Source organism: Phyllostomus hastatus, unplaced genomic scaffold (assembly GCF_019186645.2).
Source record: "Phyllostomus hastatus isolate PE091 unplaced genomic scaffold, TTU_PhHast_1.1 phas_contig_198, whole genome shotgun sequence".
Lineage (NCBI taxonomy): Eukaryota > Metazoa > Chordata > Mammalia > Chiroptera > Phyllostomidae > Phyllostomus > Phyllostomus hastatus.
Window position 1 is genome coordinate 1,952,409 of NW_025333715.1, and position 24,500 is coordinate 1,976,908.

Consider the following 24,500-nt stretch of genomic DNA (forward strand, 5'->3'; position numbering starts at 1 on the left):
CCCCGAGCGGGACGCAGCTGCCAGTCGAACGTGAGTGCCATGTGGCAGGACCACGGTGTGGCGCCTAATGATGGCCCCCAAAGGTGTCCGTGCTCCACCCCCGGAGCCCACAGACGCGTGACCTCACGTGGCAAAGAGGCTCTGCAGAACTGATCACAAGTCCCGTACGGGGCTGACGTGTGTCCCCAGGGAGCTGTGCCCGCGTCTCTCCCTCCGTATCGGAACAGGTGTCGTTAGTTCACTGAGGTCACCCTGGAAGGCCCTTCATCCAGTAGGACGGGGACAGCCGGACACAGACACACACGCGGAGGGCTCCATGCCATGACAGAGGCTGACAGAGGAGTGACACTTCCACAGCCCAAGGATGCCGAGGGGACGGCCACCTCCAGGAGTTAGGAGCAGACAAGGAAGGGTCCCACTCCGAGTCTCAGAGGGCGCGTGGCCCTGCCGACACCTTGACTTTGGATTTCTGGCCCTCACAGCTGCGAGGGACGGACTCCCACGGTTAAAGCCAGATTGCGGCACAGTGTCCTGGCCGCCCCGGGCCGCCGCTGCGGGCGCCCACCCCAGGAGGGGAGACGAGCCCGCCTCCCCTGGCGGCCCGACCGAGTTTCCCGAGCCCTGTAAAGCACAGGACTTTCTGCGGCAGCGGCGGCGGCGGCGAGGCAGATGAGGTTGGAGAGGCTCGGAGCGTGGGAAGGGCGCGGGCCACAGGCGGGCCGCGGTGCCGTCTGGAGGCTGTCACGGAGGCCCGGGGGCACCCCGGCCGACGAGCAGCAAGAAAACGCCCCAGAACTCACGGAACATACATCTCAAGAGGGCGCATTTTACTGTGTGTGAGTAAACCTCAACGAACCTCAAGCCCGTCTTCCTTGTCTGGTTTTAGGGAGCCTCGTCAGAAGGCAGCCCCGTGCCAGGAGGGGGACAAGAGGCTGTCCCAGGCCGTCAGCCAGCCCTGTTGCTGCTGGCCATACCGGGGCCCAGGAAGCCACAGGCAGGACACAGCTGCCCCCTCCCTTCCTGTCGCCCCAGCCACAAAGCAGAAGCCTGCCTGCCACTGGAGGCCTGGACACCCCTCACTGCCTACGACCCTGGGACAGCAGCTTGTCTGGGGCGCAGCTCGCCTCCTGCACGACCATCACACCAAACGGCGTCGCGCTCTGGGCACACACCACCGGCTCTCGGCCCTCGAGCCTGCCTGGCAGAGCCGTCGTCACACCTGCGGGGCTGACGCAGACGCAGGCGCGCGGCCCACCTGCTGCCCCGCGGGCGCTGTCTCGACAGAGGGCAGTGCTTCCCGGCGGCAGGTCGTCACACGTGGGGCTGGAGCTAGCGTTCACCTCCGATGTAACTCTGCTGATCTAAGTGGGTCAAAGGGATTTCACGCAGGCACTTAATGTCCTTAAGATAATAATCGGGACTCAACTAGGTCCTGAAATTTATTGTGTAATTTTTGTTCACTCTTTCCTCTCTCCCAACGGGGTTCCTTCCGTGAAAAGACATTCTGAATTGCAAGACAGATATTAATGGAGCCGCGCGCCCAGGTCGCTGCTGAGATGCGGTGGCCGCCCGCCTGCCTGCCCTCCCACCATGCGGGTTCCAGGCTCTGACCAGCCACGCGCCATGCTGCCTGTCTGCTCAGCCCAGGGGCCGCACGCCGAGTGTTCTCAGCACTCTGGGACCACAGCCACCTCCCACCGCTGTCCAGCACCCAGAACGCCACCGGGCCCACACAGCAGATGCTCGGTGAGGATGTGCCAGACACACGAGTGAGCTCTGGAAGAAATGACCGGAGAATCCCGGGGACAATGGCCGCAGCAAAGGCAGCAGGATCAGAGTACAATCAGAGATTCAGACTGCCGGAGCAGTCTCTGAGGGACAAGATCCTGCACCCAGTTTGGGGCGCAATCAAGGAAGGCTTCACGAAGGAGGTGGCGTTTGCTTATGCCTTGAAGGAACCTCAAGCAGAGGGTGGGCCAGCAGGAGCTGCAGGTCACATAATCAGGGGTGAGCCAGGCAGCGATGGCTCCCAACCCCCGGCCTCCAGGGTCTGTGGCACCCAGGGGCAGGGACTGGCACGCGGCTGTCACACGGACAGACGCGGCACACTCGTGTTTCGGGTGAGAAGCACCAAGGGCTGAGTGTTCGCCCCGGAGGTCCATCCTGCGCAGGCAGTTCGGGGGGTTCCCTAAGAAAATGATTTCAGGCTGAGATCTCGAGGGTAGAGCTTATGGGGGCGCAGGGGGGATGGAGGGTCAGGGATCGGGAGAGTCGGTGGCACCGGAGATCCAGGGCCGCGCCCGGCCATCCCCACGGGCGCCGGGAAGTGAGCGCAGACAGGTCCGAGTTAAAGCCCACAGTTCGCCATGGGCAGAGACACGTCTACAGGCTTCTCGGGACGAGCCAGGTGCCACTGCTCGCGGAGAGCATCCCGTTCTCCCGGCTTGAGGGTGAGGACACGGAGGCGCAGGCCACGCGGACGAGCGGTCCACTATGAGTGTTCGGCCTCCCGGGCCCCAGCGGGAAGCCACTCCCTGGACCGGGAGGAGGACCTGGGTCGGGGGCGGGAAAACCCTGGGCAGCTCAGAGCCGGGCAGACTGAGATTGAGCCTCTCGGAGGGTCAGGTGACGTCAGGAACGTAGGGCGTAAGGTCGGGACCACAGCAGCCCCTAGAGAGGTGCGGAGGCTGGCTGGCTCCAGCCCCACGGAGATCCGAAGCTGGCAGAGGGAGGGGACAGGACGGCCCAGCAACTTTGCGGATGGCAGCTGTCTCGGCATGACAGGTGAGGGGCTGGAGTCCCAGCTGCCCCCTCTCCTAAAACTGACGCCTCCCCCCAGCTCTGCGCTGAGCTGCTGGCTCTTGCCTTCTGGAGGGTTCGCGCTCGGGGACCACCAGCTCTGGCCGGGCAGCTGGGCGGGCGGCTCCCCGAAACCCCCTCTGGTGGAGGACGGCTCCTCCCACTCGGAAAGCCAACGGCTGAGTTGGCCGCTCCGAACGGGGTGACTGAGCGTTTCCCAGGAACTGGGGGCGGGGGGGGGCGGGGCCCGTCACCGTCCCCAGTCGGCCGCGGGAGTATCGGCTTTTTTCCCCGCCGGAGTCTTCTTTCTCGGAAGTCCGGTGCCTCTGTTCGGGCTGAAGATTACCGGCCGACCTTGAATGTGGTTAAATATTCACTTTCACTTAGACTTCTGACCTAGACGCTGAAAGCTAACTTTGTGAGAGGCATCTAAGGAAAGGATTGGAGCAGGGGGAAAAAATGTCAATAATTTTCCGTTTCCAGAGTGGAAAAAAATACCCTGGTTTGCTCCTCTCGGTCTGTATGTACGCCCAGGGCCCGGAACTGGGAGGGAATCACAGCGCTCACGTGGCTGTCTTCCCGTCCCCGTCCCCACCGCAGGCACCTGGCTGCATGCGCCCCGGAGCGGGATGGCTGCTCCGCCGGGCACGGCCGGCCACCACCGCCGCGACTCTGTCTCTCTCTGACTCCCGCCCGCGCACGTACTGGCCAGCGCAGGCACCGCGGCCCTACCATCTCCCCAGTTCCAGAACCTTCCTCCTCTGAAATGGACAAGCGCCCGGGGCGCCCATGCGCCCGCCTCCACGTTCTCGTGACGTCACCTGTCCGCGGGCCCTCTCCGCCCGTCTGTGCGCGGACTTCCCCCTCCAGGAAGCGCAGCCGCGGAGGCGTCCCCGCCCCGAGTGAGGACTTCTTCGCCTTCTTCGGGCCTCTCATTTTCCCAGCCTCCTCCTCGGCTCTCGCCCCCTCCAGCTGTTGACACCGTCGCACAATTAAACTTTAAAAAAGGGTCTCAGCCCTGGCTGGCGTAGCTCAGTGGGTTGAACTTGGGCTGCGAACCAAAGCATCGCAGGTTCGATTCCCAGTCAGGGCACATGCCTGGGTTGCAGGCAATGGCCCCCAGCAACCGCACATGGATGTTTCTCTCTCTCTCTTTCTCCCTCCCTTCCCTCTCTAAAAATAAATAAATAAATAAATAAATAATCTTAAAAAAAATAAACTGATCCTTTAAAAAAAAACATTTAATGTATGGGTTACAGAAAAAAACTCACTTCCAGGTCATCGAGACTGGATTGTCCCTGGTCCCCACAATCCTGTACCTGACAAGCCATGAGGCCTCACTGTAACTATGCACTTACACACTCACGTGTGTAAGACCGACAGCTAGTGCATCAGAATGTTTCGGAGAGGGATGTGCCCACATGTCAATCTCTGAGTAACTGGGTCTCTCGCTGGTGCCTGGCAACTCGCCACGTCGGCGCGGTTATCACACGACCACAGGCCCGTTCTGGTGGGGAATGGCCGCGAGGAAAAGCCGGGGCCTCACTCACACTTGACAATGGGGAAAAGGGGAGCCCCCCTGGGCCGCTCCCTTCGCTACAACTCCAAACCACTCCGAGGAAGCTTCGTGCCCTGCCTCTGCTCCCCCGACTCCCCCAGTTCACAGGGACGCCTCGCCAGCGGCGCCCAGGTTCAGGGTGGGAAGCATGTGGCCTGGCGTGGAGACCAGCGTCCCCCGCTGTGTGGGAGTCTCTGGAAACCGGGCGAGGTGAGCGCAGGCAGACGAGGGGCCGGCGCCCAGAGACATCGATCCGCGCGCCGCCCCTCCCCCGGGCCGGTCTTATCTCCGCTGCTGGAAGGCCGGCCAGCGGGACCCTTGCCCTGTTCGATACAGGCACTTCCAACTCACAGCAGCTGAAGCGTGCCCTTTCCTCCTGGGCCGGTAGTTGGAAACTGAAACCCATCATCTGACAGAAAGAGCATTTTCTTAGATTCGCAGGCCATCTCATGAAAAACCTATTAAATGCGCACTACTCCCCGGACCCAATGGTAATTGTGCACAGAATCATTTCGTTGTGACATCGGCGGGCTGGGACCACCCACAGACGTCCAGCACAGAGGCAGGGCACCCCGTCCTCATGGACGGATGGGCTCTCGCCCTCTGAGGGACCCCGGGAGCTGAGAGGCCGAGGGGGCGTCCTCCCGCCGTAGGTGGGCCCCCACTCCTGCCCGCTGCCACCCACATCTGAGAAGTGTAGAAAACAGAGGCCCATCAATAGATACTTTTCAGACTCAATTCTGTTCCCTGCGTATCTGTCCCGAGAACGCTTAGAAGCACCTACTCCGCGCGCGGGACCAGCAGGGCAACAGTGAGCCAGACTGCTCTGTGCTGAGCAGGCTCTACGCGGCGGGGACTGTTCGACCGACGGGGCACCGTGGTGCAGAGAGCATCTAGGACCGGCGGGGGGACATCGTGCCCAAGCCGGGGAGGTCTCCGCCGGGCCTGTTTCTGCAGGCCCTCCTGGGACGAGGGGCCGTGCTGGGCGTGACCGGCTAGACCAGAGACACCAGAGTGAGTGCCAGCGCCAGACAGGTGGCCGCCAAGACCCAGGGCTTCTCCGCGGTCAGAGAGACCCCAACCACTCACGGCGGTTTGGTTCTGACTGGTGTAGGACCGCTGTCTACCTATTCGAAAATGGAAAGGGCACTGGCTGGCACAGTTCAGTGGATTGAGCGTGGGCTGCGAACCAAAGCGTCACAGGTTCGATTCCCAGTCAGGGCACATGCCTGGGTTGCAGGCCACGGCCCCCAGCAACTGCACATGGATGTTTCTCTCTCTCTCTCTTTCTCCCTCCCTTCCCTCTCTAAAAATAAATAAATAAAATCTTTATTTAAAAAAAAAAAAGAACATGGAAGAAACCTGTCCGTCTGGTGGGAGGTGTTTTTCTTCCGGGAAGCCACTGAAAAATCAGAAAGCGGTCAGACCGAAAATACCGCAGGTGTCAGACGCGGCCAAGGGAGGGGCGGGCAGGCGGCACGAGGCTTCTTTCTAAGACGCCGCCCCCTGGGCTGCCCACGGGTTTTCACATTCTCCGAGAATCTTGACCCGAGACACACCTGTTGAGCCCCCCAGCCCTCCTGAGAGAGGGAGTGAAGGGGAAATCCTCTTTCTGGAGAGACAATGCCAGTTTGGAGCGGGGGCCCAGGACCCCCGGCCTGGCGGGCAGCACCCAGGGGACGCCGGGAATCCTGGCATCCGCTTGCCAACCGCTCCCTTGATGCAAACCACAGTTTTCAGACCCTTTTGCGTGTACCATGAGCTGTCCTCCAAACAAATGCAGCTCAGCTGCAGAAACAACTACGCAGGCCTGACTCAGCAGGGGCGAGGGGCGAGGGGCGGGGGGGGGCAGGGGGGCAGGGGGACGGGTCAGGGAGGGGGCGACTCCTCCCTTTCCAAAGCTGAGAAACTCCTCCAGTCACCTCGAAATCACTGCCGCCCGACGCTGTCATTGAACACCCGGGAAACAAAAACCGAACGCACCTCCAGGTCGTGAGCAAATCAGATACGCGGTGTCTGTGACTCACAGAACAGCCCGGTAAGTCCGCAGGCGCGAGGGCGGCCGCCCCACACGCACCTCGCTGCCTGCGCGCAGCAGAAACACCAGGGAGGAGGGCGGAGCGCTTCCGACGCCGCCTAGCGGGACATCAGGGCCCTTCCTGTTCGGTTCCCACCTTCCAACTACCTGACGCCAGGCTGCAAATTAAAATTCTTTGCCTAACTCCCCGGACCCCCTGGCCCTGGACGACAGCTGGCTGGTTCTCGGTGACCCACAAGGCAGAAACAGCAGATACAGAGAACGTCTATCCTGCAGACAGACACTGTGCCTGTGTTCGACACGGCGACGAAACGCTCAGGACGGACTCCCTACCACGCCCCCAAAAAGCAAAACTGAAAACTTCCAAATTAGCGGGAATTATTCTACAGGCCACGCCTTCTCACGGCGCTGCTACCAACCAGCAGCGTCAGTGCGCAACCCACGACCACTCGGAAGGGAAGGCCCCCCGGCCCATCGGCTGTTCAGAACAGAACCGCCGGCGCAGAGGCTGCGAGGGAGGGGGAGGGAGGAGAATCTGGAGTGCGTCAACTCCATTCACATGAAGCGAAGAACTATTTTAATTCAAATGTTTAAAAAGATTGCTTAAAGAAAACTAATTATAAAAACACAGAGGCTCACAAAATATCAGGGCACAACAGTCTCCCTCCCGCAGCCCAGCTCCAGCCCTCGGATGACGGAGACAGGCCGGCCCTTTCTGCTTTGGGCTCTGGTATAAAAATGGGCTTCCTGAGCACATCCACGGCTGCCGTGCTCGGTGGCAGCCGCTCCACAAATATTTACAGAATGAATACACCTGAAAACATACGTTTTTACATACCCACACCTCCGGGTTGGCTGACTACGTGCTGGATCTAAGCACCGTGGAATATCACACAGACATTTTAACGGGTGAAACGCACACGGATTCCCACAGAAATATTTTTCGTGACGTAACAGTTAATGCAGATGACAAAACAGTTTACACAGGGGGACACGTTTTTCCTTTCCGTCCTCTCTCATGCACGCACGCGACGGCGAAAAATCCGTTTACGAGTTTGACGACCGGCGGTTGGTTAAAAATAAAAAACGATTTATGTTTATGGAATAACTCATTATCTGTCTAACATAGAAAAGAGAGAGAAGCCTTCCCTTCTCCTGTCCATGAATTTGCGTCTGCTTCAAAGCCGTGGGAGGTGCCAAGCTCACCGTCTGGCCCCTCGGGGACACGGACCAGGCCATTGGTAGCATCCGGCTCCTTCTCTGGACCGGCCCTTGTCCTGGCCGAGGGCAGTCCTCAACCTGGCCGGCTATCTCAGCGAGCCACCTGCCTCATATTCAAAGTGCGGTCCAAACGGTCCGGTCCTTGCCTGCGTCAGAGACGGCGGTGTCCGCTAGGGAATAACGTTCCTCACAGCCAACCTGCCTCCTTCTGAATGACCCGGAGCCAGCCCGCCACCAAGCCCTGAAGTCCCCAGGCAAACTGCCACGAGAAAGTTTTCAGAACGTAAAACGGCATCCACACCCCCCCCCACGTTAGCCTTACTTTCAAAACACTGAAAATACACCCCACGCTGCACCACGGAGTAATCATTAACCCCCCAATGGCCAGTCTGTAGGGCAACGGAAGTGAACACATAAACATTCAGGCCTGGAAACGTTAGTCAATCAAACCTTCTATTTACCTGGAATGACAGCGTCTTGGTGCTGCGCTTGTCTTGCCACAGACTGTCGCTTCACACAGAAGGCAGGGCCTTTAACTGGCCTTGGCAGTGAGAAGGTAAAGGAGGAAATAGTTACGATATGTCCTCTGGATTCTCCCCAGCGCTCCACCACCTTGGACGAGGAAAGTCACCGTGACCCTGCTTCTTCAAAGGCAGCAGTGTAGCAGGGTCGCTCCCAGGAACTCTGGGCCCCTCCCCATACCCGTTCCCCGCCACCCCTTCCCAAGCAGCCCTGGGATCTAGGGGACCCTCTGGTTTGGGGAGGGGGCTGGAGCTGGGGTAGACGTGCAGCTCCGGAGGTCCCAGAGCGCCCCGCGCAACCCACAGCTATTATACAACCACGGACTTTTCTCAGAAAGAACCTTGACATTTGGTGCACGCCGGCCCTCCCTTAAACTCAAAAAGACGAGAAAGCCCGGGCGTGCAGTTGTCTCTTGTTAGCGTGGGTGGGCGTGAGGCAGAACCCACCCTCCCGGCTTTCTCCAAGCCACCACCCTGCGCCCCCACCACCCTGCGCCCCCACCAGGGCTGCGCAGCCAGGGCCCGGGGAGCTGGGCGCGGGCGCCACGGGGGCCCGGGAGGGAGTCACGCGGCGGAGCCTGCCCTGGGCTCGCCCGGCCAGGCTCGGTCGTCCGCCTGCGCTCGGGAGCAAAGTCGGGCAGTTCCTCAAAGGAGCCCACTGGTTGTCAACTAACCCGCCGGGGAGCTTTTCCTTTCGGACCGCAGCCGCCCGGTACGCGACCCTGACGGTCCGACACTCGGGGCCTCGGGCTACCTAGTTCAGGGGACCCCCGGGGATTTCGGGAAACGCCCCCTCCTGTCGGTGACGCCCAAACTCTGCCGCTGCGAGGGGAGGGCACGCTGGCCGCCCCGCCTGGTGGGCCTTTCCTCCCGGGAAGCAACCAGAGGACCAGTGTCTGTGAGGTCCGGGACTCGACCTCGGCACAGCCCCCAGCCCCAGAGACAGCCGCGGACGCCCGGGCTCCGGGAAGGAGGCGGAGCAGGGGGCGGCCCCCTGGGCCCAGGGCTCCCCAGCATGAACCCGCCGCGAGCGCCCTCGGCCCGCGCCCCCGGGCCCCGCGCATGCGCCGCCGGGCTCGGCCCCTCCCCCGTCCGCTGTGGGTCCCGAGGCCGGCGGGGGGGCCGCCAGGCCCGCAGAACCCCGCGCGCACCCGTTCGTCCCCGAGCACCTTGGCTGGTCCGTCGTCTGTCGGTCCGCCGGGCGAGCGCGCCGAGGGAGGCGGCACCGGACCCGGAGCTAGCGGCCGCCTCCGCCCCCGCCGCCCGCCGCCCCAGCCGTGGGGCCGCCGCGTCCCCAGCCCATGCCGGGCGCCGCCTCCCGCTCCTGTGCCAGCCTCACCCCGGCGGCACGCGCCGCCCCTCGGCCTCCCAGCCCCGCGGGGCAGCGCGGGCGGTCGGCCCAGAAGCTCCGCCCAGAGGCCCCCCTCCGACCCCGACCCCGCCCCGGACCTCCCGACCCGCCCCCGGGCCCCCCAGCCGCGGCCCAAGGCGGGACACACCCCCCGGATGGCGGCGCCCGATTGGCTGCCCAGGAGGCGGGGCGGGGCCGCCGTTTGAGGCTCCCTCCTCGTGCCCCTGGTGGCTGCAAGGGTGGGGAAACTGAGGCAAGAGGAGGAGGCCTGCTAAGGTCACGGGGCCGGCGTGTACGGCGCGGCGATGGGACACCGTGTGCAGCTGAGCCTCGGCGCGCGTCCGGCCCCGCGCACCGGAAAGGGCTCAAGTCCAGGCGCTGGTGGGCCCCGGACTGGGGACGGGTGGGGGTTCCCGCCCGCGCCCAGGCTGCGCTAGCAAGGCCCCCCTCCCCCACCCCGGCAACCCGACTCTTGCCGGTCTGTACAATGAGCTGGCCTAGACACTGGCAGAGGCTCTGCGCCCTCTAGTTTCGGGGGTTCGCGGGGTGCGGGGCGGGCGGGGAAAGACCTTGTCCCCGCAACCCCGGGATGCAACAGTAGGAGAAAGGGAACGCGAGCTGGGAGGACGCGTCAACAGGTGGCGGAGATGCCGGCGCGGCAGGCCGGGTGCAGAGATGGGCGAAGGGCAACCGGGACGCGCACGGGGACGCGCTGCCAACTGTGGGCCACCCGCCCCCCGCCCGGCCAGGGCTGCCGTGGAGCCGTGCCCTCTCCCCCGGTGCGTCGGGGAGAGAGGCTGACTCCCCCGCCCCCGCCAAGGCGCTGGGCCTCTGCCAGCCCACGCGGAGGTCGAGGCCGGACTCCCACTTGTGAGAAGCGGGCAGGGGTGCTGGAAAGAAGTTTTGTCCCCGCAGCGACGCGGAGCTCCTGAGAGGAACGCACGAACCCCCCGTGCCAGCGCATCAGGACTCCCCACCTTTGGGAACCGAATGTGTACTACGCCGACCCTCCTTCCCCCACCCCCCACCACCCCCCACTGTTCTATTTGTGGATGCCAGCGCCTGGGAGCTCCTGCCCAGGGCAGGAGACCCCCCCCCAACACACCCTGCGTTAGGCAGACACCCTGCAGACCCTGGAGCACTGGCTCTCCCGGCTCTTCCACAGGCCCCTGAAACTCACCCGCGTTGATTAGCCCCATGCCCGTGGTGAACTTTGCCCCAACCTGCAGGCATCCACGTAACCTACCCACGCCCACACTGACAAGCCCAACTTTTATGGCACTTGCCAAGGTTTCATATTATGTTCCCGAGTTTACGAGGCGATCGGTGCACATTATATCCTGGATGTCACACAGGCTGGGCAGGCGCCCGTGCTCTTGACTTAAGCATCCAGGGGCCTGCGGAGCTGGAGGGCAGGAATACAGCGGCGAAGGGAGTGGACGGCGACGTCCAGGCTCCAAGACCTCACCTGACACACTGCAGGTCCCGGGCTGCCAAGCACCCAGAGTCCACACGCAGGGGCGTTGGTGTCTGTCCCCAGATGTGCCGGGATTGTCATAAACCCAGTCCCCCCAGGCTGTCGGGAAGACCCGGTGCAAACTGTTCGGACTGCGGACCACGCAGCCTGCACAGGGGTCGGCAGGGCAGCGGCTGCCCCCACTGGACACAGACTAGGGATGTTCCTGGGTTTTCCGGGCTCCCGAGGTTTTAGGGACAGAAACCTCACTGTTCCTACCTGTGTTGAAATTTGTCCTGTTGAATAATGCTCTCGGCCAATCCCCTCCCCCGCCTCCGCCCAGGGAGAAAGTGGAAGGAAGGGCAAGCGTTTTCTCAGAGGAGAATCCTGGACACAAATGGCCCCACCCTGCTGCCCTGGGGGACTGTGGGTCCCTGTCTGCCTTGAAGACCTTGTGACACAGCCCACACTGGAGGAATGGGCCCAGAGGACACTCCTGCCCTGCCCCCAGCTTCTGGAAGTCCCTCCCTCCTCACCTTCCACAGCGCCTGAATGGGACAGAAACAGCCTCCTGGGCAGGGGCTGAGCAGAGCACCCCCTACAGCCCAGGGCACCAACGAGTGCCCCGGCAAATGTGCGTGTGCAGCACCCGAGCTCCCCTTTGGCGCCTCCGTGGATGCTGGGAGTGCTCGGGGCACGTGGACCTTGGTCCGTGCCTTCCCGGTGGTGGGTGCTAATGCGGCTTCGGGTCCTGCTCACTGTTTGTCGTCTTGAAGACGCAGAGCCTGGGAGAGGAGGAGGCTCTGCAGAGTCCCCTGCCCTGCTGAGCCACGCCTGACACAGTGACCTGCCCAGTCCCACCAGAGCAGCCTCGCTCTCTCCCGCAGCCCCCCACCCCGCCCCCGAGTCAGGAAGCTGGGACATTCAGAGGGGGGAAGGGGGTAGCTTGGAAGAGGCTCCCGGAAACGGGAGGGGTCTGCCCCTTGAGACCAGGCAGCTGGGCAGGGTGGAGGCAGCTGGTGCGAGCCATCTGTGTCCGGGAGAGAGCTGACCCTGGCCCCTGCCAGGGAGACGTGTCTTTCCGGGTCTGGAGTCCAGGCTGAAGCCTGTCTGTTTGTCCCGCCGCGTGGGTGAGCCTGTTCCAGGAAGGGTCGAAGGCCTCCCTGGGTCACTTCTTTGCTCTTTGCTGACCTGCAGAGCCTCCTGATGAAATGAGTGTGTGCCCCCAGGGTGTCACCAGCCAGGCCGGTGACCTCTGGTCTCCTGGAAGCGTGCCCTCCGGCCAGGGGCCAGGGACACAGACTGAAAGAGGGAGGATTCACTGTCGACCAGCCCAGAGCCGCTCCCTGGCCCGAGGCCGGACCTCGGCGGGGCCAGCCGTGGCCATGCGTGCGTCTGCCACCCTAGCAACCAGGGCGAAAGCCCGTGGGTCCGGGTAGTGAAGTCTCGTCACTTTACGTGGAACTCACGGTAGTCCCACAAGGCGGCTGGTTTCATCACCATTGTACAGGCGGGGAAAGCAAGCGGTGTTGTTAGCCGAGGTCCCTAAGAGGGAGTGGGAACTGGACTCTCAGAGTCCAGCCCCACGCCGCCGCCCCCACCTGCCCCTGGGTGCCCCAGAGGCCGCTGTCTGGTCCAGAAGCGCAGGCCTGGACCCCCGGCTGTCTCTGGCAGAGCCGGGAGCACAGTGCTGTGGGTCGCGCTGGCCCCGCCGGGTCTGCCGGGCGGAGTGGGGGTGGGGCACGTACAGACGCCTGCGGCAGGGGACAGGGGCCCTCCCCAGGGCAGGGAGAGGGGAAACCGTACAAGGTGGGCCCCAGCCAGGGAGTAAGCTGTGTCCTGCTGGGGAGTGGCCCTTGGCTCAGTGGGATAGTGACAAGTACTGAGTGATCCTCGTCAGCTGACGCTTCCCAAAGCAGCAGCTGGTGGGCTCGTGGGCACTGAGGTCCATCCGCAGGGGCTGGGAGCTCCGGCCGGCCCCACCGCCACGCCCCAGACTCTCGGCCCCTTTGATGACTGACCCGTCCTCAGGCAAAGGCCACAGGCCTGAGTGTGGGCCTCTGCCTCTGATGTGTCCCCATTGACCTTGAGAAGCCACGCTGCCCCTCCCCTGTCCCTCCCCAGGGCCAGACACCCTCCCCACCAGCACACGCTGTCCCATCCCTTGTTGTCTTAAGGGCAGGGGACAGGGGCTGCTGGGACAGAGATATCTTTTGTCCAGTTCGGAGCAGGGACTCGGAGCGCCAGGGCCTCTGTGACCTGGTGGCTGAGTGTCGCTGTAGAGCCGTGTGGAGGGAATTCCCTCTGTAAGGGACATTCGGCTCTGCATGGAGGCCGGGTTGGCAGCGACGCAGCCCAGGCTGGGGTCCCCCTGAGCCCCCGTGACCCGCCCTGCCACGGGTAGGCGAGGTGGGCAAGGGGCGAGGAGAGAAGCCCAGGTGTGTTGACCCTCAGGTGCCTAGTCGGTGCCAGGATGCGCCCACATCGCTGCCTCTGCCTGGGGCCCGCCCCCAACTCCCTGCTGAAGTGAGTGACGGAACCTGGGATGCAGGGTCAGACAGACCTGGGTTCAAAGCCTTGTTCTACCTTTTACTCCTGCTACAAGGGTCAAAGGACTTGACCTTCGGCCTGAACTTCCCCATCTGTAAAATGGGGCAGCGAGGCTCACGGGCATAGGTGCTAGGTAAGAATTAGGGGGAGTGTGGAGGAGGTGCACGTGTCTGAGATGGGATCCCCACCTGCCCAGGGCTCTTCCAAGGTTTGCCTCCTCCAGGAAGCCCTCTTGGGGTGGCGCCCTCCTGCCACCGCCTCCCGGGTGGCGTTTGTCTAGTCCAGCGCTGTTTTGCGATGGCCCTGCCCGGCTCAGCTCCCAAACCGGCGGCCTCGGACTGAGCTCTGAAACCACTGTGGTGCCCGGTGTCTGCTGGTTGCTTCCTCACGAGACCTTCAGACCCACCCTGGCACCTGCCTTTGATGGAAGTGTCCCGCCAGCCGGTCGAGGCGGCCGGAACCTGCAGCAGGAGCCCCTCGCCCCGCTCTGTCCCAGTCGCAGGGCCCAGCGCAGGGCTGGGACCCAGAGGCCCCGCCCCCGCGAGAGTGAGCCGGCAGGGTGCGTGCCTCCCCTGCCGGCCCCGGTTTCCACTGAAATGAGCAACCGGACGGCGCTCCCCTGCCCCCTGGAGGGACAGGCCACGCTCGGCGAAGTGCCCCCGGTTTGGGGCAGAGTGGGAGAAGGGGTGAGGACTTGGTGGAGAGTTTTCTACGAAGCTTCACCGACGAGGGGCGTCCAGCCCGCAGCCCACAGGCCGCCTGTGGCCCAACACAAAGTTATAATTTTACTTAGAACATCATGACATTTTTTCTCTGTTTTTGTTAGTGTTTGTGTACTTAATGTGTGGCCCAGAGACGCCAAAAGGTGGGGCACGCCTGACAGAGGATTGTCTAGAAACAGCCTCTTTCTCCCTGACACCTTCTGTTGTGGAGAGTGACATTTCTTTCTTTTTCTTTTTTTTTAAAGATTTTATTTATTTATTTTTAGAGAGGGAAGGGAGGGAGAAAGAGAGAGAGAGAGAGAGAAACATCCATGTGCGGTTGCTGGGGGCCGTGGCCTGCAACCCAGGCATGTGCCCTGACTGGGAATCGAACCTGCGACCTTTTGGTTCACAGCCCGCGCTCAACCCACTGAGCTATGCCAGCCAGGGTGAGAGTGACTTTTCTTAGTAAATATGCAAGGGGATGAGAGCAGGTGGTCGGGGTCGGTGGGCTCGGACTGGGCAGCCGCGTGTCCGTCCCCAAAGCTGTTTAAAATGTGTGTTTCTGAAGCCGGAGTCCAGGGCCCGCCAGCCCACGGGCAGGGAAGCACATGGCGCACACGTAGCACAGGCCTCCGACCGGTTCCCGGGCCGGCGTGCCCAGCGCCCCGCTGCAGACTGACTGACTCACGGTGTTTACTCTCCCGGCAGCACTGGGGCTCGTGTGGAGACCTGCAGCGCAGGGCAGGGAGCCCTACGGAACCAGGGAGCCAGGTGCTGCGGCCGCCCGGGGAGCCACAGGCGTCACGCCTGCTCCCGCTGCTGGCGGGTGGGGCGCGGGCACCCTTGCCTGGGCCGGGGCAGGAGGGGCCCTCGCCTGGGAGCTGGGTGGGCAGGGGAGGGGGCGGTCCTCACTGGAGCACTCTCCACAGGTGCCCATGGCACGGGAGGACAGGGGGATGCGGGCCACACCCTGGGAGGTGGGGTCTTGGACGGCAGGTGGGAACCGGCCACTTCGTTCCCCCAGGTGGTAGCAGGAGGTTAAACCGGTACATCCAGGTAAGTGTTGGTGCTGAGTTTAATTTTAAAGCACGTCCCCCAACCCCGCCACCACAAAAAAAAATCAAGTGATGGCTAAGCAGGTGCCCAGAACGGAGCGGCCGCTTCCCAGCTGTGACTTCCAGTGCGCCACCCGGATGGCCACCCAGCGCTGGCTCCCTCTGGGACGGCAAGGTGGGCTCTGGGCTTGTGCCCAGTGGCCAGGGCGTTCCCCTGCACCCCCTGTCCCCTGGCGTGGCCTTCTGGGCCTATGGCCTGTAATAAGAGGAAGAGTCTCTCATTAAACTCCTCAGACCTTGACTTCTGTCTGCACATGCTCTTGACCCCTTCAAGGTCAAGGTCTGACCTTTCCAGATGGGCAGAGACCTCTGGGCACCCGCTGCCCCCAATGCACTGGGCCCACAGGCTCTCCACTGCCCGGACCACTCTGAGGGGCTTTTAACACGATTTTTAAAATGGCACTTTTTTTAATCCAAAATGTCACTTGTTTCAAGAGAGTCAGTCCCCACAACCTAGCCTGCGTCCCCGGATGTGGAAGTTCGTTCTGCCACTTCTGCTGCTGATGACAGTTATTCTCCACGCACGGGCCGATCCTCAGCTTCGGGCGTCACGCCGCTCGGGGTCCTGTCCCCCCGTCCCTGGTGCCCCAAGTGTCCCCACGCCCCCCGGTGCAGGGAGGTGGTCACGACACGGGATTCTGAGGCACATCCCTCAGAGGAGAGGAGAGCAGGCTCCCGCCCGTCTTCCTGGTCAGAGGGCCGGAGCCCGGGGGTCCCCGGGGGCTGGGCTGCTGGTGGGGGCCAGCCGTGTCACGCCCGCTGTGACAGGGCACCTTGTCCCCAGCGCCGCTCAGCCCGCAGGCAGCCGCCCCTGCTCCCGGCGGCGGCAGAGTTGGAGGCCGGGGCCCACCCATCCCTCTGAGCCGCGTCCCCGGAGCCGCAGGCCTGGGCCCGGTGCCCGACAGCCCGGCTCACGTGTCCTCACTCTTTCCTCTGCGCCCACCACTTCCCTGCCCGGCTCCGCGACCTTGGGCAGTCGCGACCGCGCCGTGTCCTCTCCGCCTGTAAGCCGAGAGGCTGGGCGGGCACAGGGCAGACGGCCCCCGCCAGCTCAGATTCTGAGCAGTGTGCTTGGGGGTGTGACCGGGACATGCCCCAGAAGCCAGCTGCCAGGGCCACGAGGGACGCATTTTTTCCTGCCCAGCTGGGGGGGGGCAGACACGTGATGCCCCGGCTGAGCCCTGGCCGTGAATTCCGATCCGCGGCGTCCCGGGCTCTGGAAGTGCTCGCGGGCCTGGGACTGGCCTCCAGGGGTCGGCTCGCCCTCTGGGCTGGACCCTCCCGGGGGCCCGAGGAAAGTCACCCCCCCACCGGGCCCCGGGACACAGGCAGCGGCCAGACGGCCCGTGTCCCGGGAGGGGGCACCCCGGGCGCCTTCCCGCCCACCTGCTCGGTCCTCCAGTGCCTCCCCGGTCCCACCCACTGCTCGGGTCTAAAAATACGCTCTGGCTTCTCGCTGGAGACCGGCAGAGATAGCAGACCCGCCTGTGAGAGGAAGGCAGATCCCCGGCACGGTGCAACCCCGAGGCTGGCTGCCCCTGTGTCCCCTGCTCTCGGGCCCTGGGGTGGATGTTAGGGGAAAATGGGGGGCCAGTTGCCAGTCGCACCCCGGCCTCCTGGCAGAGCTGCTTCGGCCCCTGTCAGAGGCCAGCCCCAGAAGTTGGCTGGGAGGGGCCCCCGGCAGGAGGCCCTGAGGCCCAACTGGCACATCCTGGACAGAGGGTCCCTTCAGGGCAGGACCCCAGGGGCCCTGGCGCGGGGCCCAGGCCGTGACCTGGTGGTGGAGGAGGCCACGTGGGCGAGGTGTGGGGCCCGGCCCTGGTGGCGGCCACCCCGATGTCCCGAGCAGCGAGGCCCTGACCCCAGCTCTGCTGGGAGAACTTGGCTGAGTTAAAAACTTAGAAATGCATAGAAAAGTAACGCTTACAAGTCCTCTATACATTGACACATACCACACATTTAGAAAGACAATTTTCGTGTTCAAAGCACACCCCCCCCCCGGTTTTTTAAAACCATTTTGTGACTCTCTCAGAGGTCTGATTCGGTAGAAGGCTGCGGAATTCCCAAGTGGGTGTCCACGGCCAGTGTGCGCAAACGCATCGTTTCCAGCGATGTGTGTGCCGCAAGCCGAACCTCCTGGGAGCAGGGCGCGGGGACTGGCTGTCACGGAGGGTCCCTGGTGCTGCCCCCCAACTCAGCAGTGGCTGTTTTTCTCCCTGAACGGGACCGTTTCACTGCGGCGTATTCACACGTGACACCATCCACGTTCTTCCGGGACGCTTTGCCCTTCGCAGCCCAGGTCACCGGGCGGTCTCCCACGCAGCCGTCCGGGCGGCTCTGAGCGGTGAACGTGCACGCAGCTCCCCAGGGGTCCAGGCTGGGCCCTGAGCTCGTGGGCCCAGCCACGTTCTCCCACGCTGACCCACAGGAGCTCCCCGAGGGTCCGGGGGGGCTCCGGGGACGGCAGGAGGCAGCAGGCCCCAGGGCGATGCCCCCTGTGCGCACGGAGGGCCGAGGCCCGGCGAAGGGTGCGCCCGGGCAGCCCAGCTGCCGCCGAGTGCCTGCCCCCGGGCTCGCTATTTCCACCCCACCCTCCGTCCACGGCCCAGCGATGGGGCAGTGGCAACGCTTCCAGGACCTCCCCTGGCCATGGCCCACGTCACTGAGGAGGGACTGACCACTTAGATCCGTGGGCAGGGCCCCCAGCCACCCGCCCATCTCTGCGTCTGGCGTGCGTGTCCTGGCAGTGGGCGCGGGGGCACGGAGGCAGCCGGCACCCCCGCTGCACTGGGCTCTTTCTCGGCCGGAACCGGTTTACAAGAGAGAGTTTCCCTCAGGGCGGTGCCCCAGCGTCGCTGGGGAGTGGCGGGGCTCGACACACACTTGTAGGACCAGGGGTCGTCCGCTGGCCGGGCGGCGGGGGGCGGGCACAGTCAGGATTTCTCCCTGCCGGCCGCCTCAAAGCCTCCATTTTTCTCTGCCAGCGTATCGCGACAAGTGGTATTTATTTCGAAACGAAAAAGGGGGCACTGGCCTCCACGGGCTGTGACCCTGAGCGAGTCACTCCCGCTTGCGCAGTGTGGGCGCAGCCAGCGCCGGGGGGTTGGGGGGGTGGCCGCGGCTAGGGCTCCGCCCTGCATGCCTCCCCGGAGCTGCCCCGGGAAGTCGGGGTCCCCCCCACCAAAGCCAGCTCTTCCCTCGGAGGCGTGTCTGGCCTTCGAGTGAACACATGCTGCGGGCGGCAGAGCGCTGGGAGCCCCCAGCCCCGCCAAGGCCACGGCCCCACCTGCTCATCCAGCCGCAGGTGAGGGGGGTGGGGGAGACCCTCGCACTCCCCAGTCATGTGGGCCTGGAAGCCACGTCCCCTGACTTTCCACTCAGGGCCATGCCTGCCACCGTGGGGAGGTATGCGTGTACAAGAATGCATGTGTGTGTGTGTGCTTGTGCATGCCTGTGTGTGTGAGCAGGCATGTGGCTGTGTGCACACATGCATTTCTGTGTCACCCGAGCACATGAACACATGCCCGTGTGCATGCGTGCATGAGTGCAAACATGCACGTGTTCATAAATACATGCACACCCGTGCATCCATGTGCGTCCTGTGCTTGTGTCTGTGTGCACATCCGTGTGCGGTGTAGTTTCACACCTGCATGCGTGAGCTTGTCTGTGTCCACATCGGCGTGTGCACGCACACGCGTGAGTTTGCGTTCACTCCCGGCAAGCCCGAGGGCCGGGGGAGTCAAGGCGGCGGGAGGGGGTGCAAAGACAGGGCCACGACAGCTGCCGGCCCCGGGCCTGGGCCTGGGCCCGGGCCAGCCCGCCACCCACGCACGGTCTGCTCAGACGCCGAAGGCCTGGGAGCCTCGCGTTCTGCAAAGTCAAGGTCGGCAGGCTAGGGTGCTTCCCAGGGTGCTGCTGCCAGCACCTTTGCCAGAAACGCTGCTTATTTCCCAACCGCCCCCGCCGGAGGGCGCCTTGCTGGCTGGTGTGGTTCCAGGCCTGCACTGAGACCTGAGAGCCTGCGGCAGGGGCGTCCGGTGGGAGCCCCGTGAGGGGGACAGTGCCGTGCTGCCCGGGCCCCGGCCTCCGGGGGCCTGTCCTGCTGCTGTGTCCGCACGGCCACCGCGCTGCCTGCCGTGCTGCCCGGGGCCCCGGGGGCTTCCTTGTGAGGGGCGGCTGCGATGCAGGCAGCGTCAGCTCCTCTGTCGCCGGCCCCCCCGGGGACGAACTGTGATGGCCTGTGAGCGCGGGGAGTCCACTTTTTCCTCCCCGCATCTGAGCCCCCTCACCAGGCCTGGGGCTGCCTGGGGATTCAGAAGGGGCTTCTAGGAGGGGCCTGGGGCGGCGGCGTGGGTGGCCGGCCAGGCACTGCTGGCCACGGCTCCTGCTACCCCCAAACTGTCTCAGGGGGTGTCCGTTCTGTCCCTCGACACCGTGACGGTCCCACGTGTGAGTCTGGGGTGCACTGGGCCCCTCCCTCCTCACCCCGGACACCAGCTGCTGAGGCCCGCATCCTTTCGGCTCCTTGCTGGGCCTGTGGCCTCTGCTCAGGCCGGACTGCTGTCCTCTGCTGCCCCAGCCCTGCCTGGGTGGTCCTCTGGCACCCCCGCCCCCGCCAGCCCCAGCCCCGGCCTGGCTCCAAGAACCCCACAGGGGCCGTGCCTTTGGGCCTGTCTGCAGCCCAACTGCTCAGCGTGCTGCCCCCTGAGGTGCCTCCTCCGGGGACCCCCCCAGACTGCCAATACCCCCCCATGCTCTCCAGCTTGGCCAACAGCGCCACCTGCCGTCCAGTTCTGGCGAAGCCGGGCATTGTCTCAACACCCCACACTCCACCTCCCAGAGCCAAGGTCCTCCGAGGGAGCTCCCGAGCCTCTCTCCTCGCCCTCCCCACAACCGCTGCCGGCACCTCCAGGACCGTGAGGACTGCGGGGCTGCCGCCTGCCCCCCCAGCAGCCCTGCCACATGCCCTTGCCCCTCACACCTCCTCTGAATGTACCTCTGGGCCTGTCGCTGTGCCACCTGCAACGTCCCTGAGGCTTCCCTCTGCTGCAAGAGAAAGTGTCTGTCTTAAACTGCCCCCCAGGCCCCCTGGCAGGGGACTGAAGGGTCACCGAGAATGCGGGGAGGAGGGGGATGGAGGGAGGTGACCCAGACCTTGGCCCTGACCCTGAGGAGTACCAGGCTGGGGGTGAGGGCAGGGGGTCAGTAAAGGTCGCTCCGTGGGAGAGGTGGGGTGGGGAGGGGACCATGGGGGCAACCGGGGACGGCAGGGCGGGGTGCAGCACACACGACAGGCAGGGGCAGGTCTGGGGCGCCGAGAGGCCGGGGACAAGCGGCAGCGAGGGCTGTCCTGGGCAGAGGTCAGCGGGCCGAGGCTGGGGCGGGGGACGCTCCGAGGGGCACCAGAGCAGGCTGTATGAGCACCTCCCCAGCCCCTCAGGGTGGCACCGGTGACCCCGCTCTGCAGGGGAGGGAACTGAGGCACAGCCCGGACTGGTGGAGCTGGGATCCGAACCGGGGCCTCAGGTCTGGGGTCCAGAGCCCAAGTACGGGGCAGCCATGCCCCTCGGGGCAGGGGACGCAGGGACCAGTGCCATCCTGAGCCACGGGACAGGGCTGGGCTGGCAGGAGGCATGGGCAGCTCCAGCGGGGCATTAGTGGGAGGACGTGTCTGGTGGGGGGGGGGCAGACCGAGAGGGACCCCGGGTCTCTGCCCCGGGAACAGGGCAGGTCAGGGGTGGGAGGCCCCTGAGTGGGAGGGGGACAGGTGGGTGGGTGCTAAGCTAGACTGGGGGCCGCACTGCTGAGAGCTCCCCAGAGCCCCCTTTGGAGCAGTGGGGGCCCCGGGGTCAGGCTGGCATCCACCCTCAGAGCCCAGGGAGACCGATGACCAGAGGCCAGGCCCGGGAGGGGCAGCCAGGCGGACTGCGGTGGCCGTGCCCTCTGCGGGGCAGCAGGCCTGTGAGCGCGGGCTGGAGTCACGCGGCCCAACCCGGCCTGATGCTCAGACACCCAGCCTCCCGCCAGGCCGCCCTGGCAGGCAGCCGGGGCCCTGGCTCCTCTTTGCTAGAGAGAGGGGTGGGCCCACAGCACACTGGGCAGCCGCCCCTCCGTCTACCCACCCTGCCCGCCCCGGGGAGCTGAGGGTGTCCTTGGGCCCCCGTCGCCACCGCCAGCCATGCCACCCCCAGGACCCAGGCCTGGCTCTGGCCGGCCAGCCTGCCGCAGGGAGCTGCCTCAGCTCGGGCGCAGGGGCCTGGCCCCCGGGCCTGGCTGGCCCTGGCCGGGTGTGGTGGCGGCCTGGCCTTCGGACTCTGGGGCCACATCGCGCAGCTGCCGAGGGAGGCCCGCTGGCCTAGTGGCTCCAGGGGACAGTACTGCCTGTGACAACCCGCCCACATCGCCCTACCCTGGTGCTCCCCTGGCCCTGAGGGACCCCAGGCGCCTTCCTGCCTGTGGTCAGAGAGAGGGGGCTGCTGCCCACAGCACCGCCCGGCTCACGGGCAGAGGACAGGTCACCCGATGCAGTTCCGGCCGGCCGGCGTGGAGCCCCTCCCAGGGGTGGGGAGCCCCGGGCGTCTGTACACAGCCTTGCAGGCCGCCCGGACTGAGAGGCCAGCTGGCGCTGAAAACATGCGCCTCTCGCTCCCCGGGGCGGCTGGCGGGCGGCCGCAGACCACCCGGCTGCCCGGGGGTCTGGGTCCCGCTGCTGGACCTGTGGTCTCAGGCGCCAGACCCCCAGCACCCCAGCGCTGACGCAGCCCCCGACTCCCCGCCCTGGCTGAACGCCGCACGCCGTGCACCCACGGGCAGGGCCCCCATCCCGGGTCGCCCCTGCCACCGGGGCCACTCCGCACCGTCCCATCCTGCCTCAGGCCCCGCCGCCCAGATCAGGGCCTGGCGCCCCCCACCCCCGGCCTCAAGAGCGCAGTCCTGAAGCAGGCCTGGGGGCCGCAGGGAGGGTCAGGAGGTGTCCCGTGAGGAGGGCACTGGTTCTGGGGCGCTCTTCCCCACGTGACCGCCCCCCACCCCTGACATCCTCGGCTTCCAAGTGTCTCCACCCTGCACCTGGCACCCAGGCTGCTCCATAGTTTCAGAAGCAGCTCTCCTGAGCCTCCAGCGGTGGGTCGCCCTGCGTGGCAGGGTGTGTGCGGAGGGGTGCGGAGCCGCAGGGCTCGGGGGGCAGCAGCTGAGCAGGGGGGGCAGCCGTGTGCCCGGCTCGGGCCCCTCAGGACCCTTCCGCTGGGGCTGGGGCTCAGGGCCTCCTGAACCCACGAGTTCAGACTTCCTTTTGTCATGAGGTTTCGGGGGGGGGCCCACATTGGACTTAGACCCCCTGCCCTCTGACCCGTGCCGGATGGGGGTCGGAGCCGAGAATGTGGGTGACCTCACCCCTGAGCTCGCTCGGGAGAGTGCCCCCCCCGGGAGAACAGATGCCGGGGCGGGGCGAGGGCCCCCGCCTGGCTGGTGCGAGAGGCGGGCTGGAAGGCTCCGCCTGCTCCTCCCGGGCTCTGGCCAGTGGCCTCCTGTGCCGGCCCTCGGCCTGGGTGGGTGGGGAAGGACGGGGGGCCTAGTCCCTGACTCCACAGCGCGGGGAGGGAGGTGCTGTCATGCTGCCCTTCGGGCCCTGGGGCTCGACCTTGGTGAAGGCGTCCACCCCAGTGGGCTGCTGGCCCTACCCAGGGAGGGGCAGGAACCGGAGCAGGGCCCGGGACCCAGGCCACACTGGACAGCTCGGTCCTGCTGGCCTGTCCCAACTCATCACCCCAGGCTCCCCTGGGCGGGGTCACAGAACCCTCTGTGCTTTGGCTCTGGTCTGTAGAATGGGGCAGAGGCTAACCATCCTCCCCAGAGAGACTGCTGGGGGCTCTCCTGGGGTCCCCTCTCTGCCCACCCAGAGGTCGCAGCCAGGTCCACAGTGGCCTGGACGTGTGCTGCTCCCCTTCCAACCCCCTGTCCAGGTTGGACGCAGGCCCACGCAGAGCTGAGCACTCAGACTGGCTCAGGGGGACAGACGGGAGGAAGTCCCGACTGACTCAGTGATGGGGCTGCCCCAGTCCTCCACAGCTCAAGGTGGCTGCCAAGAGCCTGCCCTCGCGGGGCCCATTCCCACTGTTCTCAGTGCTGGTCTCAGGAGGGGCAGCCACAGGGAATCCACTGCCCCTGTCTCCCTACAGCCGTCCCTGGGGCCGGCTCACCCCAGGCCCCAGCCTGGCCAGTGAGCTCCCACAGCCAGTGGTCGGGGCTGAGCATTTGCCATTTGTCCCAAGGACAGCTGGTCAGAGGTGACTCCACAACTCCGTGAGGACTACTGGGGGTGGGGGGGAGCCTTCCCCAGGTGACAGGGTGAGATGGAGTGCATGGGGGGGCTTCCGGGAAGGTCTGCCTGAGCTGGGGCGTCACAGGGGGGAAAGCAGGCAGCAGAAATGGGGGGGGGGACAGAGCCGTGAGGGCACCCTCCCATGCAGCCTGGCCTGATGAGGGTCCAGCCCCTGGATTTTTTGTCACGTAAGCCCATGCCTCCTCGTCTGGGCCTCAGCCGGTTCGGCTTAGATTTCTGTCGCCTGCAGCTAAAGCTTCCCCGCTGAGTCCGAGACCGACTCCAGAACCGGCCTGCCTCTTTCAGTGCCAGTGGCCCCTGGCGCCCACACAGGGCCCCCCAGCCCGTCAGCACACCACGTAGCCATCCCCACAGACCCCCACAGTCCCCCGCAACATGCACATGTAATCACAGACTGGGAGTGGGGGAGCTTCTCACTCCTTCTCTGATTCTGTCGCTGGCAAACTCCTACTCATCCCACAAAACCCCAGTCAGGACTCAGCTGTCCTACGAAGCTCCCGGGGGACTCTTCCCCACACAGCCCCTTCTGGGCCGGCCCTCTCTCTCCTGTCCTCTCTGCCTCCACGGCCCCAGGCAGCCCCCCCCCCGCCCAGATCCTGTTCTGCAGTCCCTGCCCCTTCTGGGCCCGCCCCTCGGTGAGCGCAAACTCACCAGAGGACGATCGTCTAGTGAGCTGCGTCCCTCAAGGGGACAAGCGTCCTGTTCTGGCTGCTCTGGGGCTGAGGCCGCCTCGGACCCACAGCTGCCTCACCCCCTGCCCCCAGCTTTCCACAAGCACCCGGTTCCGGGACTCGGGGAGTGGGGGTACACGTGTGGGGCAGAGAGGAAAAGGTGCTTGGGGTGGGG

The 24,500-nt window shown here is 65.1% G+C and overlaps 1 protein-coding gene across 14 annotated transcripts in view; it reads right to left on the minus strand.

Moving 5' to 3' along the window:
* PPARA (peroxisome proliferator activated receptor alpha) overlaps nt 1-11,246 on the minus strand; it is a 50,807-nt gene extending 39,561 nt beyond the window's left edge. For 2 of the 14 annotated variants that reach the window (XM_045834985.1, XM_045834970.1), the window contains exon 1: nt 10,669-10,700. In XM_045834985.1, the coding sequence (XP_045690941.1) occupies nt 10,669-10,687 (19 nt within the window). In that variant the 5' untranslated portion in view covers nt 10,688-10,700. Of the gene's footprint in view, nt 1-7,601; nt 7,626-8,077; nt 8,229-8,811; nt 9,170-9,288; nt 9,545-10,593; nt 10,633-10,668; nt 10,710-10,956; nt 11,162-11,223 lie in introns of those variants that run through there. The other 12 variants (XM_045834979.1, XM_045834975.1, XM_045834978.1 and 9 more) reach the window with 12 other exon arrangements.
* Nucleotides 11,247-24,500: the final 13,254 nt, after the last annotated feature.